Here is a 15509-nt window from a genome sequence, read left to right as displayed (position 1 = left end):
AAAGTTCTGGGCACCCATAACTATTGAAAAAAGATTCATCCTTCCCCCTGACAGCATAATGGAGGGTTCTCTAAAACTTTATCAAAAATGTTAGGGTTTTTTTTTAAAACAATGTTGAAATTTGTAGTTTTCCTGAACATAATTATAAAACGTTTGGAGTTTATCTGAAAATAATGATGAAAGTAAGCGGGGCATGAAAAAAAAAAATCATGAGGATTTTCTGGACACTCCAAAAGCTTTTTGGGGTTAGATAGTAGCTTGAAAATTTTTGGGGTTATCTCAGAAGCACCGAAACTTTTGGGGGACTCTGTAAACTTCTCCCCTTCTTTTACCTGGAAAAATGTAGAAATGTGTCTTAAGGTTGCAAACCTTTATGTGCTGGCTGAATTTTTCGACAAGCGAAGTGACAAATTGTTCATTTTGTGTAATGTTTTGAGCTCCGGTGGTTGAGTAATAAGCAAACATATCGTTGTTCCCGGCGCTAATGAAGAAAAGGGATTTTGAAATGAATTCCTCTGCTTTCTCTTTTCCCATTTGTTTCGTTAAATCGTAAATAACGCTCTTAAAATTTGAAATTTGAGCCGTGAAGGTTATAGCTGGACCCTGATGCAGCCAGAGGTCAAAAAAGAATTTGGAGGCAATATTAGGAAAAAAACAAAATAGTAAGATGAGGGGAAAAAAAGTATGGGTACAGTTATAATTTACACAAGATGTAAGGGCATCTCCAACAGCTTCTCTAAAATTTTCTCCAAAATGGGGAAGCAAAAGTTATATTCTCCAAATTATTTTTACACCAACTCCAACAGCTTCCCCATTTTAAAGAATCCCTTTGTTCCTTCAAAAATTTGGAGAATGCTGTAGATTTGGGGAAGTTTCGCCATTTTTTCTCCTCCATCCCTATTTTAGGGAATGAGTTGGGAAATCTGTTGGACTAAAAACCTAACTAAATTCTCCAAAAGTGGGAAATGGAGAAGCTATTGGAGATGCTCAAGCTAGTTACGCACTTACGTAAAATATGTGTTTGACCACGGATATTAATAATCCACATTGTTCAATGTGGTATATGCATTCTAAAGTTTGTAGAGATTAAAAAAACATAGTTTAAATATTTCAAATTTATACATCTAATGAACTGCAACGGTCTAAAATGACGTTTATTTTAAGTTGCTTGAATTATGTGATAGAAAATTTCAAGCCACTAATTTTTAATCTACATCTATTTGATGACATGTATATAACAATGAACAGATAGAATTTACAATATAGATTGGCAAATGTGAAATTTTACAGTTGTGTAAGTAACTTAATGTGTTGATTGTAACCCTACCCAAAAAAATATATTTACCCTACTAAAGTCCCGACATGTTTTTATCACAACCGTCCATCAGTATCTGGATTAATAGGTAATTTATTCCAAGTAAGATAATTGAAAATGTAATTTATTTTGAGTAACTAGGCCAAGATACCCAAAGTAATAAGAAATGTAACTTTCACAAAATCCGCCACAAGTTTGGCCCATTTAATTATAGGATTCGGATCCTCTCCACTATCTAAAAAGTAGTGGTGGGATCATTACATAATCATAAGTTCATAACCATTGATTATCTAGTTGGTGGTTGTGATTTTTTCTTTTGGTGCAAATTAGGAATGAGTGCAATACACGGGGGTATGGTAAGTGTTAGATTTAGATTGTATCATACACGCCTATTAAGTAATCAACGATTAAGATTAAAAGTAGTGGTCTCTCCACTACTTTTTTGTAGTGGAGAGGATCCAAATTCTTAATTATAAGTCTTAAATATTTGGAAATGTTACTTAACCCTCAAACGTTTTCAGATTACTCCCAGAAAGTTTGAAAATACGACTCAACTCCCAAACTTTTCCCGGTAACTCCGAGAATGTTGGGGGTTATTTGAAAATAGATTAGGAATAATGCAAAAGTTTTTGGGTGTTAAATAACATTTCCAGATTCTTTGGAGGTTATCCCAAAATAGGACAAATGTTTGGGGGTTCTGTGACATTTGCACTATTTAGAATGAAATGTAGACGACCTCATATCATCTGATTAAGAAAGGGATTGTGGAGTGCCTAAATTTGGGTTGGTGTTGCTTACAGTGGTATCAAGAATCCCTGAGCCTCCGGAGGCAAAGTTTACTCCTTGTGAGATATTTGCCCCATTTTCAACGGAGAGAAATGATGGCGGGCTTTGCTTGTACCCCATTTGCTGGGCTGATGGGTGGCAAACAGTTAGAAACAAGATACAATCTCTGTAGAGGTCCGTGACGTATTGACCAAATATCACTTGGAGTCTTAATATCTGAAAGTCGTCACTAGGGATTCCTAATGCTGCTTTCGTTATCGACGTCGGTTCTTTTTACAAAATTTTGTTAAATCTTAATGACATGGCGATGGCCAAGTTTTTCGTGTTACTACCACGTCAGTAAAAAAATAGTAATATTTCAAGTTCAATACAAACTTATAATTTTACTAATTTTTTTGTTGATGTGGCAGGATAAACTTGGACTTTCGCTAACTTTTTTGCTAAAATAGAAATGCCACATTATCGCCAGCTTAACAAGATTTAATGAAAGTTTATAAAGAAAGATCTAGATTGATGACATAGGTGATGTTAGGGACTCTCAATGATGACTTCTAAATATTAAAAATACAACTGATATTTGGCCGATACTTCATGGACCTTCACTGAACTTTTGCCTAGAAACAAGATGCTTCTTGCATACGCAAAATTGGTATTTTGATTTATTTTTTATAGATGTTTTTTTTATTCTGTAAAATACACTGTTTTACATGTTTCCTCTTAGAAAAATATCAAAATTTTATATTTATATTCATGTCATCAACAAATAATATTTTTTGTTAAGTATTATTACGGTTTAGTTTATTGTTTACTAAGTATGCTAAATTATTGCTTAATCGTCTAGAAATTCAGTCATCAAATTGAATATAAGCATGTATGCACCAGTTACAATCATTTCTTTGATCCTTATATACTAACTAAGTGCGTCAAAAGTAATATTTTTTTTAAAGTATCTATAGAATCATGCTGGCCTCCATGATATAACCTTCTCTTTAAAAAAATTACAGATATTTATTTAATTAGTAGTTTAATTTATATCTATAATATATATTATAGTTATAATATATACTATATATATATTATATATATTATATTATATTATATAGAGAGAGAAGAGAGAGAGAGAGAGAGACAATACTCCTATCAACTTAAGTTGATGTCCACCAAAGTTTCTAGCCACACATTTATTATATAAAAAAACCTCTTCATATCATGCAAGGATCCCTAGGCAAGATCCATGGATAAAAGTTTTGTGGACACACTATTGCTATCCACTTAATGTGACACAAGTTTTCACCTTATATATATATATATATATATATAATTTATATATATATATATATATATTATATATATATATATAAAATTTGATATTTTGACGAGTATATATATTACATATATATATATATATATATATATAATATATATATATATATATATATAAATATATTATATTATATATATATATATAATATATATACTATATATATATATATATATTATATATAAAATTGATATTTGACGAGTATATATATGTACATATATAAGTATTCATTCTTCGAACAAGTAAAATGCTAAGAAATGCAAAAGCAATAATCTTTTAGATGGTCTTCTTCTATAAGCTTTGAAGCGTATATCTATACTAATTATAAAGAAAGATACGGCAAAACTTTTGAATGACTTTTTGCCTTTTTAGTATTGACAATTCACAATTATACACAAAACATATAATTAATCTTTCATTAAGTATCCAAAATCTCTTATTAATTATGTCCTCTCAATTAATCTTTTAACAATTAATAGTTATGATAGTATAATAACTATGTACAATAATTTATTTTATAATATTTTATAATTAATTAATATTTATAAAAAAATTAAAATCAACCAAAATTTATATTTTAATATAAATAGTATAATTTTTAATAGTATTGTTTAGATTAAGAATCAACACTATTATTTGATAATTATACTATAAATAATTAATATTTGTAATAAATTACAGTCAAATTTATATTTGTATTTTTAATATAAATGGTATTATTTAAATTAATAATTAACATTGTTATTAAATAAATTATATAATAATACTAAAATTATCATTAATAGTATAACTATTAATTGCTTATGAATAATTAATAAATAATTATACATAATTTCTTAAATAAATATGCAATATATTAAATTATATTAATAAATTATAATAAAATAACATTAATATAATACTATACATAAAATACAATTGTACTATAAATAATTAGGGTTATTTGCACTTTATATCCCAAAGTTTACACTATTTTTAACTTTGATATATCAAAGTTCTTTTTCAACACTTTGATACCCAAAGTTCAAACCTATTTTAAGTTTGACGTCTAAAAAAGTTTTTTCCCGACACTTTGACATTCTAAGTTTACACATTTTTTAACTTTGATATCCAAATGTTTGGGTAAAATTAGATTTCCACATTAAATAACTATTCATCTATGGTACAATTATTTAAATACAATTTCTAATACAATAAAATTTTATTGTACAATTTATTTATTAATAATTAGTTCGTTTTTTATAGAAGTCATTTCACAATTTTTATTACCAACTAGGTAAATTCAAAATACAAAACAAGTAAGTCCGAATGCGAAGCACGTGCGATATACGTACTAGTATATGAAAAAAAAAGCAATAAATCATTAACAAGTTAATATGGCAGCTAGCATAGAAAACTGTCGCATACCTAGATAATCAATGGTATTATACCCATTGCTAAATCTCCCGGTCGGAGTCTTCAAGGGGAAATCAATGCCGTTGGGAGGAAAGTTAGCCAGCTTATCCAACGGGACATTCAAATTATTATTATTCCCTACATCGGCCAAAGAATCTCCAAACACAAAAATTGCGGGGGCGTTAGCTGAAGCTAACCCCACTGAACTCAACGTCAACGAAGCAAAAGAGAAGATTATGAGCGAAGAGGATACATCCATCTGCTATAATTGCCTATGGATGATGATGATACGTTTGGTGCTTCAAGGTTTAATTTATACACAAGGCACAGGCTCTATAAGTAGCTAAGGGCATGCTTTGCGCGTGTTCATACAAACAAATAAGGAACGATTAAATAGCTGGCTGGCTGTTACTGCAACATGAAAGTATATCGTAGACTTTTTTTTTTGGTGTAAAGAATATATTGAATATATTGAACTAATAATTAGTTATATAGGGATAAAATCTTAGATCTGTCACTGCCCCTTAGCACGCTTAATAAGAAAATCGAGTCGTGGTCCAAATTTCTATACTCTCTAGCTAGTTTCTGTGATTATTGGGATCCATGATTAGAGGATAGTTAAGACTATGGAAATAAGAAGTGTTGGTTCTAATAGCTTATGGCAATTTTAAAGAACATGGGTAGCCATTGTTAGATATTTTGTTATAAAAAGGCAATTTTGCCTTCATGAATAATAATAAATATTGTAATTAAAACATATAATTAAAACTTTGGTAATGGTTATGCAATTATGGCTAACGTTACTGAATTTATTGAGGGGTTTTGTAACGGTTTTCTAAAAGCCTATATATACGGCATTTCTCTTCTCGGAAAAACAATAAGGGAAAACAACAAGAACATTCCTTCTCTATTTTCTTCCAAAGCCTCTTTTCTTATTTGCTACGGTTTATTTGGGCAACTTCCTTCATCTGAGCTGAAGGTCTGCACTCTCGCCCGAGTGCAGAGGCCGGCCGTTTCCGGGGCTTTTACCGCTAGGGGGAAGGGAACCATCTGCGTCAGGGCAATAGGCGGGTTCTCAATCTTCTAGGGCAGTGATTACACGACTGCTCCCGTCAGGCCTGAATTTCTAATCTCTCATTTATTTTGATTTCGGATTTATTTCAAGCTATAATCTTAATTTATTTGATAAATTTCCAACAATCTAGAAGATTGAGAAGTTTATAGCTTTTGCTTTTAATCCGGAAAATATATATATTTCTTTCTGTTTTTTTTTTTTTTTTGAAGGAAAATTTTGTTACTGTTCACCGAGGGTTACTGTTCACTCGGGAATTTTTTCTGTTCATTAAGCAATTTTATTATTGTTCTTCTAATCTAATTGCTTTCATTATTTGTTGGCATAATTAGTAATTAATGCTATTAGTTAATTGCTAAAAAAATTATTTTTGTAACTGTTACTGTTCATGCCAAAAATAAAAAATTTACTGTTCATTTAAAACAGTTTTAACTATATTTTAAAAACGGTTACTGTTCATCCAAAGCAGTTACTGTTCATGATATAAATGTTCATAGGATTAATTAGTTGTTGATTAAAATTCGGAAAAACAGTTATTAAAAAAAACATTATTATTCATAAAAAGAATTCAGTTACTGTTCACCAAAATATCTTATTGCTTTAATTATTTGTTTAATATTATTGTTGTTAAAAAAAACCGAAATATTTTCTATTACTATTCATCAGAAAATTAATTCCAGATTACAGTTTCTTTCTGTTCATCCGTTTTAATCACTATGGTTAATTGCTAAAATTAATTTGTTACTGTAATTACTATTAATTGTTCTTAACTAGTAATTAATCTAGTAATTACTGTGGTTAATCGTGCTTTACCATTCCTCTATGAACTGCGATGTGTGCTTGATTGGTCCTGCACAACTATATCTCTAATGATTTATGACTGGCTTGCCTTTGTCATCAACTATGATGATGTTATGTCCTTTGAACTTCCTTAGCTATATATCCTTAAGTAATGTGTCATTTCTAATCATGAACACCTTAAGTGATAGATCATGTCTAGTTTCCCTTCTCTTGTATGTGAATAAAACTTTCCCTTGTGCTAGTGGATAAGCACGCATTTGAAACATGCTATAAATTTGCAGCAGTATACATATTTATTCTTGAAAATTTCATATGCATGGTTTTTGACAAGAATAAAGAGAACAAACTCTGGATGCATAGATGCTTTGAAATATCTATTTTTTTTCATGGTTTAATGCTTTCATTTCTTTAACCTATCAATATGGTATCTTCTATTATTAATAATTCCATACTTTGGAGTGCTTATGCATCTAATAAGCTTAGTATAAACGGTGGTAAAAGTGAATGCAAATTTGTTCAGTAACTTCTGTGGCAGTTGTCTGCAGCAGATGGGTTTTTACTCTCAAGACATGAAAATCATAAGGTTCGAACATCAATAGGTAAACCCCTCCTCGGCCTTATCCAACATATGTTTGCAGTATAATTGCTAGGCAATTTAAATGATTGCAGGAAATAATTTAAAGTTTCTATATTCTGTTAAGAAACAAAAACTCATTGAGTGAACCGATTCAAGTTTTCTTGGATTAGTTGGTGTCTAAGGCAAGGTTTAAGGGTTGCGTAACGCGCTCTGCAAGGAACGATGTACTTAATTGATCTTTTATCAACCTCTATTACTATCCTTACCTGGCTAACTACCCGGGTAAAACTTTAATCTTTTCACTTTAGGAGTTTTTGATTTGGAATAAGAGGACCGGAATTATGAGGAAAATTCATATGCATTTATTTAATTACGCTTCTTGCATCATATATTGCCTAATGATAAATGATCAATATATGAGCGAACCAAATCAAAGAGGTGCATCTTTTAAAATTCTATTTTATATGGTGGATTATGTTTCAAATCTTCAAATGTAAAGTTCATCATTTTTATTGCATTTTGATGGATATTGCAATAAATATTCATATGTCTTTTAGATTACTTGTATTTGTTACATAATTAATTATAAGGTTTTATGCAAGAATGCACTTGTAAAAATTTAAAGCACGTATGTACAAATATTATTATTATTATCATTTGTATAAGAGGTGGTACTAGAAAATGGCAACATAAATTTGGAAGGTCTCTTTTGTAGACAACCAATTTAAATTTGGAAGGTCTCATTTGTAGGCAGCCAATTTAAATTTGGAAGGTCTCCTTTATAGGCAACCAATTTGTAACCTCTTATAATAGAATAATTTAAAAATTTTATGCATTTGAATTATGAAGTATGAAATATATTTTAAGATACGAAATCCTATTATGCTCTGCATGTATCTATTATTAATTTCATTCATGTATGTGCATATGCATAACTGCAGAATTTTAGTTCCACATTAGTTTGAAATGTTCAGATATTAAGGTCAAATCTTAATCTGCACAAACACTATGTGTTTACATCTTCAGACATAGACTATGATCTTTTATGATCATAGACCATGACCTAATGTCAGTTTCAAACAATATGATGGACTAATTGCAAAATAAGAACTTGATAAATAAATACAACGCCTGCTAGGCAAAGTTGTGATTCTAGACTCTGTAAAGTCTGTGAAAAGAATCTTGTTGATCCTTTGACTAAGAGATTATCCAGGAGTGTGGTTCTGGATTCATCGAGGGAGATGGTGTTAAGCCCATAAATGAGGTCACTGACAGCGGCAACCCAACCCTTATTTGGAGACGTAGTCCCAATGTCGGTTCAATGTGGTAGAAACAAGCTGGACAAGTGACTCTCGTGTGGAGCATCGACCTAGATATATTTATATATCATTATGTAGCATTTGCTACTACCCCTTCTCTATGATGACGATGTTCTTATGATACAGCTGGCTAGGCTGAGTTTTACTCTTAATAAGTCCAACGCGTGTATTGTGGGGGGTATTAAATAAACAGCTGTAGTACCCTTTGAGGACTTACCTACGTGAGAGGAACTGTGATGGCCGCGGTTAGGGGGGGGGGCTAGGCTAACCCCTAGAAACTCTCATAAGTCGGTTTATTGTGAGCATGGCCTTTAACGCTCAACCCGCTTTGCTCAATAGATGAAGCGTATTGTGTGTGTTTTCATCAATACCTGATTAAAGGGGCCTAATTCAAGGCCTAGTCCATTATGTCCCTCAGGTGGCAATGAACTCACTAAGGAAAGGTTCAAAGCCGGAAGCTACCTCTCCCAAATTCACGATACGAAAGGTTGCCCAACCTATATTTGTTTTATGATTTCTTGATTTATTTATTGATTTCTGAGTCTTCAGTCAATATTGCCTTTTGGGGGAGGACTGTTAGATATTTTGTTATAAAAAGGCAATTTTGCCTTCATGAATAATAATAAATATTGTAATTAAAACATGTAATTAAAACTTTGGTAACGGTTATGCAATTATGGCTAACGTTACTGAATTTATTGAGGGGTTTTGTAACGGTTTTCTAAAAGCTTATATATACGGCCTTTCTCTTCTCGGAAAAACAATAAGGGAAAACAACAAGAACATTCCTTCTCTCTTTTCTTCCGAAGCCTCTTTTCTGATTTGCTACGGTTTATTTGGGCAACTTCCTTCATCTGAGCTGAAGGTCTGCACTCTCGCCCGAGTGCAGAGGCCGGCCGTTTCCGGGAGCTTTTACCACTAGGGGGAGGGAACCATCTGCGCCAGGGCGATAGGCGGGTTCTCAATCTTCTAGAGCAGTGATTACACGACTGCTCCCGTCAGGCCTGAATTTCTAATCTCTCATTTATTTTGATTTCGGATTTATTTCAAGCTATAATCTTAATTTATTTGATAAATTTCCAACAGCCATAGGCCTACCGTTCAAAGAAATCATCACGTTTACCTTCCTAATTTTAACAAACTGTTGATACTTTCATGATATCAATCCTTGAAGTGGTCTTCTTCCTATTTTAGGTGGCGGGGCATCCCTCAATTTATCCTCTATCTTACCTTTTAGGGAATAAAAATTTGATCTTAGCATATTGTTGAACACTGTTGATGTTAAATAATCAAACAGTCAAATATATGGTAGGGATGAGGTTGATTAGGGGCCGTTCACTTCTCCGAATATCTTGTTTCGAGTTGAGTAACTTCAACCTGCACAGATAGCAACTTGTGAGAAAACGGGGCTTAGTTCCCCCGTTGTACCTCCAACGATTATGTCAGTCGATGAACTTGAGTAGGAAAATGAAGAACTCTGTGAGTTCTTTAGTGTAGTGCAGCATAATTTGCAGATATTGCTTGGAAAATAGCCTAAAAAATCCCTCCAAAAATTCCCCCTTTCATGTTGAGAATAGTATATCTATTTATAGTGGTGCTGAAATGGTATAACGGTCACTTCGGTCGAGCACAGAATGACGGCAAATAAGTATGGCTTGGCAGCTGCGTTAACACCTACTTTACAGGTGTCAGTCGGCGAGTGGAGGAGAGATCACCTCAGTATTTAATGTGAAGTGATTGGGGACATGGTGGTACCGACGTGGTCCGATGTGTCATGAAGACTTTCGGGGCTAGAGGTATGATGGTACTTGCCAAGAATTATATGTTACGCCGACGTGCTGTCAGCAGGAGAGGCTTGAAGTTAAAGTCGTCCTTTGGCTTGGCCAAGAAGTAATGTCTTTCGAGTCGACCCCGCGATGCGTCAAATAACTGGTCGAGTGGGCTCGTGGCGAGTCGTCTTTGACAAGAGGGTCGACAAGTTCCGTCATTTGAGTTGATCTAAGGAGATGTCGACTCGGCGGGTCGGCTAAGTTGGGATTCTTGGTTGCCCTGACCGTCAATTTGGTTTGAGTGGTGCATGTAGGGGGCATCTGTCCGTTGCTGGCAAAGGGCCGTACTTTGACGACTGAAAACACCATAACAAACATGTTTAGTATACTATGTGAGGGTAAAAGATGAAAGATTAATAATTCTTTCAACAATATCAATTATTAACTTTAATTAACTTAACTAAGGATAGTTTAACTACCCACTAAGGATGATTTGGACAGTTGGTAGGTTTCAATATGGCTCCCACTATCGTGGGTTAGGCTCATGGCTGGGTTATAATAAAGAAAACTAAGAATAGTTTAGCTATTTTTATTTTTATTTTTATTTTTATAACAATTGTTTCCTAAGCATTAATCTATTGTACAAGTATTCAATTTTATTCCTAAAAGCTAGGATGATGATATAATTGACGTTGACTATAATTAGAGGGTAAGAATTAATAATTATGATGATTTGAATAAGATTATATATTTCACTAATTACTAGTTATTTTAATCATTTATTATTATTATTATTTCTTAGATCCGATCTCACAGAATCAATTGTAGACGATATTGCGTACCAAGCACTTCCCCTTTTTAGTCTAAATGCACATGGATTTCATCCTCCTTCCTCTAAATATATAATCACCGTAATCTTCAATAATCACATGACAACTAGTTATAGCTAGCAATAGTACTTCATTTAGTAAGATGGAATTATCTTAAGCATAAACTAAGGATTCCCTAACAATTGTAAAATAAAAAGTCAATAGTCAACTATTTGATGCTCAAAACTTAGCTGTTCCAACTAAGATGGAGAACAAACGTCTCGGCTTTAGAAAGTCTTGTCTTTTGGTTTACTTCTTGTTTGTTCCATCATCATGCCCTGTGGTCATGAATACTTAAATATCTTAATTATCTTAACCCAACAACTTAGAATAATGTCACTTTGATTTGTACAATATTCTTGTGAATTATGAGATTGTGACCTCTCCGTTATAAATTACACTAGAATTGTTGTCCGCGCATGACCTATCAGTCCGTCTGAAGTCACTAGTATATGTTCTGATCATAAATTTAGTTTATATTAATAAGAATAATTTCATTAATAATTTGTACATGATTCGAATTCGCTTTGTTATAAAAAAAATAGTGGAGAGGCCGCTATATTGGTCTCAATCATCAATTATTTAGGGGATGACTGTGATTTTTTTTCCTTGAGTGCAAAATAGGAATGAGTGCAATTCATAGGATATGATAAACGTTAAATTTAAAATAAATAATAATCATCCATTGACCCATATGCTAATTGGTATGGTACACTTCAATATTGGCAAAAAGAAAATCAAAGATAAACGGAGAGCTTACTGACGAAACTAGAAAGACAATAGATCGAACAGAAAATAAATGGATCTTCAAGAACAAAATTAAAACTACAGGAATAAACTACGAGAAACATTCAAACACTTGGATGAGAAAAAAAACATGAACTAATATCCAAACAAATTACACGCTTAATAAGAGGGGGGGAAAAACAACGTACAACTTTATTTCAACCAGAGAAACACTTAGAAGCCAAAGTTTTCCAAAACTCAACACCTTATTAACCATAAAACCATTATTCCTTAGCTAAAGTAAAGCATAATTTGTTCTCTCCCTAGTAATCCTCGGCAGCTAATTGCGCAAAATTGATGGGGCCAACGAACTGCTTGGGCCCACCGAAGAGGGTCCCAGCTGCAATTTTACAAGCCGAGTCCCAAAATAAGTACTGGCTACGGTTTGAACAAACCGTCGCGTTCGGAGTGCAGGCCGCCTCGCCGTTGAACTTGCCAGCTCCGCAGCACGCGTTCTCGAGCTCAGTGAATCCTGGTCAAAATTAATTCGGTGACAAAGGTAATGTTTCAATTAACTGGTCGTTTTTATTATTATTAATAACAAAATTTATACGTAAATATGGTGATAACTTACCTAAGAGGGGTGCTTTTTGAAAGAAATCAATGACCATCTCAAACAAATTCCCAAGTGAATACTTGAGTCCTTTAACTTCACAACTCAAATCATTAAGCATGTTGCTTGTGGCCTCATAGAACATGTAAGATAATTCATTCAGCCCTTCAAGACAGCCGCCGGTGGCGTTGAACGCTCTCTGCGACTTAGAAATTGAAAATAGAAAGTCAAAATAAGATATAACAATTAACTTAAGTTAAAGGCTAGCAATGAATTTGAGACTTTTGCTTTTGAGTGTGACAGAAATTGAGTCCAAGCAGGCTACTATATGCTACTGGTATCCAAGAAGCCGATACTCATCAACAGGTCTAAATTTAAATTTTGATTTTCTAATTGGAAATTCATACATTTTAGATGTCAATGCACATGACAAGATGGAAAGAAAATTTCTAATACTTTATCGTGTTTTAAGGTTATGTATCTGGGTTTAAACAATTAGCTGATTATATAAAAGAAAATTTTAAATACATGCTCATGCATGATTAAAAGCACATTGAAATCATCTGAAATTTCTTTTTTCTAAATATTAAATTTTTTGCATCATCACGTCTAGGTTACAAGTTTTCAATTTACAGGACTTAATTTTGGATTCATAATACCCGTTATCTTTACTATAATCATTTACTTTACTTCCTATCATGATGCATAAGTAAATAAAGCTTGAGTAAAGATTCTTTCACAACTAGGGGTGTGCAGCGGTCGGTTCGGTTCGGTTTTTACCAAATTTTGAACAACCGAACCGAACCGCTTATAAATCAAAACCGAAGCGAACTATTGCAAGTCGGTTCGGTGCGGTTCGGTTCGGTTTGTTCGGTTTTAACTTCATCAAACTTCTTATCAAACAACAAACTGTGTTAAAGAAAAAAAGATATCAAACCGACTGATATAATGATATCGATTAAAATAGGAGACTATCGATTAAAATAGGAGACTATCAGGATTCACTGATATAATGATATCAAACCTATACCATAAGTGGTTCGGTTTGTTCGGTTTGCAAGTAGGAGATTATGAAGCATTAAACACTGATATAATGATATTGTTTTTAACCCATAATGATTCAGAAAATGAGTTTAGGGTTTGAGTCTTTGACTCTTTTGGGACGGGTCGGGTAGGGTTTGAGATCAGAATGGGTAGTATTGCACTATATTCGGTCGGTTCGGATCGGTTCGGGTTGAAAAGTTTTCAAACCGACCCGAACCACCCCACTCATAAAACCGATTTTTTCGGGTCAGTTCGGGTCGGTTTTTTCGGTTTGGACCGAACCATGCTCAGCCCTATTCAGAACACCCCATATAATTAACGAGGTGACCTATACCATAAGTGGGCGGGTTAAATTGAGAATTATGACTATTCTATTAATGGTATAAACCACTCTATCCCTATGTAGAGATGATTCTGATAGGATCCTGGCTGATAAAGTTCTTAACTGAGAAAAAAAAAAGACTAGAAAAAAAATACTATACCAGCAATTGTAATTTGTATGTGGACACGAGCAATTTAATGAATTCACTCTTCTGAGCATAACTGAGAGATCCATGAGCCGCGAAAAATTCTATCAAGTCATTGCTCCCTGTGCTAATGAAAAATATGGAATTTGCAAAAAGGTCCTCTGTCTCCGTTGCACCAAAATGCTTCACAAAATAATCACGCACTAGTCCAAAATAGCGAAGCTGTCGCGGCATTGAGATGCGATCTCCCTAGAGAATTTGCGTCCAGGAGTTATGTGCTTGTGTCATAAAAATGTTAGGATTACTTAATTGCACATAAACCCTACCCATATAGTTTGATTTTGATAGAATTGACCCCCCGGATGAAACATTTTTTTATTTTTTTAAGTCTTAGACAGACTCACTAATTTCACCCGGGGAAAATATTAAATATCTATCAAGATATCAAAATCAAAGTACAAGGGGTCTAGATGCAATTAACACAAGAAAAAGGAGGGAATTGAATTAAGTTTAAAAAATGTATTGCTTACGAATTTGTTTCCAGTAGGTTGGAGGATTCCTGAAGCAGCGGAAGCGAAGTTGACTCCTTTGTGGGCTTGTTGACCTCGAGTGATGGAATACAATGGTGGTGGACTTCCATTGAATCCGTACATCTTGGCTGAGCAAATTGAAATTGTAACAACTTACTTCCAAAAATAATAATAATGATAACATATAATATAAAAATAATAAAGCGAACCGAATATTGGTATAATTAGATCTGGAAACGAACCGAATTGATAACTAAAGCGATCATATTTATATTTGTTTAAAATCTAAATTCGAGTGTTGTTTTTTTGAATTTCTTTGAAATCGAATTCGAACATCGATATTTTTTAAATATTCGTGAATAGTTATCGAATATTGGTATATTTATTTCAATACTAAGTTCAAAAACACCATACTACAGGGAAATATGTGCAAAGTAACCTTAAACAAGGGCAATGTAATATTCTTCTAGCCGGATAACTGAGTTTTGAAACAAATTTCGTACTATATGCAAAATAAAAAGGTTATATTTGTAAATTTATATATGCATGAGATACATGATTCATCACAAACCTAAGAAATCAGCAGTGATGAGTCCATTGCTAAATCTTCCCGTGGCTCTTTGATGCACAAAATCTATACCATTATGCGGAAAATTCGCCCTTGCTGAGCTTGACAAGAAGTTGTTATTACCAACATCAGCAGTCGAATCACCAAAAATGAAAATTGCAGGAACAACCGATTTTTGCGTTGCCCACGATCTTCCAATAATCAATCCGAATAAAGAGAGAAAAGCAAATAAAATTTTAGTAATTGCCATATTAAAAAGCTTATTTAATTTGGTTTAATTATGAAGTTTTGAGACTCAAGTTAAAAGTATTTATAGACTTGGATAGGTGTTTGGTTT

The 15509-nt window shown here is 33.0% G+C and overlaps 1 protein-coding gene across 1 annotated transcript in view; it reads right to left on the bottom strand.

Moving 5' to 3' along the window:
* The window catches only part of LOC109825513, a 17287-nt gene extending 1865 nt beyond the window's left edge, over positions 1-15422 (bottom strand). Inside the window, exons 1-8 of the mRNA XM_020392366.1 lie at positions 15176-15422; positions 14605-14732; positions 14090-14323; positions 12585-12762; positions 12336-12482; positions 4830-5018; positions 2114-2229; positions 370-603 (exon numbers count right to left, since the gene is read on the bottom strand). Of these exons, the coding sequence (XP_020247955.1) occupies positions 370-603; positions 2114-2229; positions 4830-5018; positions 12336-12482; positions 12585-12762; positions 14090-14323; positions 14605-14732; positions 15176-15422 (1473 nt within the window). The remainder of the gene's footprint in view (positions 1-369; positions 604-2113; positions 2230-4829; positions 5019-12335; positions 12483-12584; positions 12763-14089; positions 14324-14604; positions 14733-15175) is intronic.

The sequence above is a fragment of the Asparagus officinalis genome, chromosome 10 (genome assembly GCF_001876935.1).
Source record: "Asparagus officinalis chromosome 10, Aspof.V1, whole genome shotgun sequence".
Lineage (NCBI taxonomy): Eukaryota > Viridiplantae > Streptophyta > Magnoliopsida > Asparagales > Asparagaceae > Asparagus > Asparagus officinalis.
This window is presented reverse-complemented; position numbering and strand designations above follow the sequence as displayed.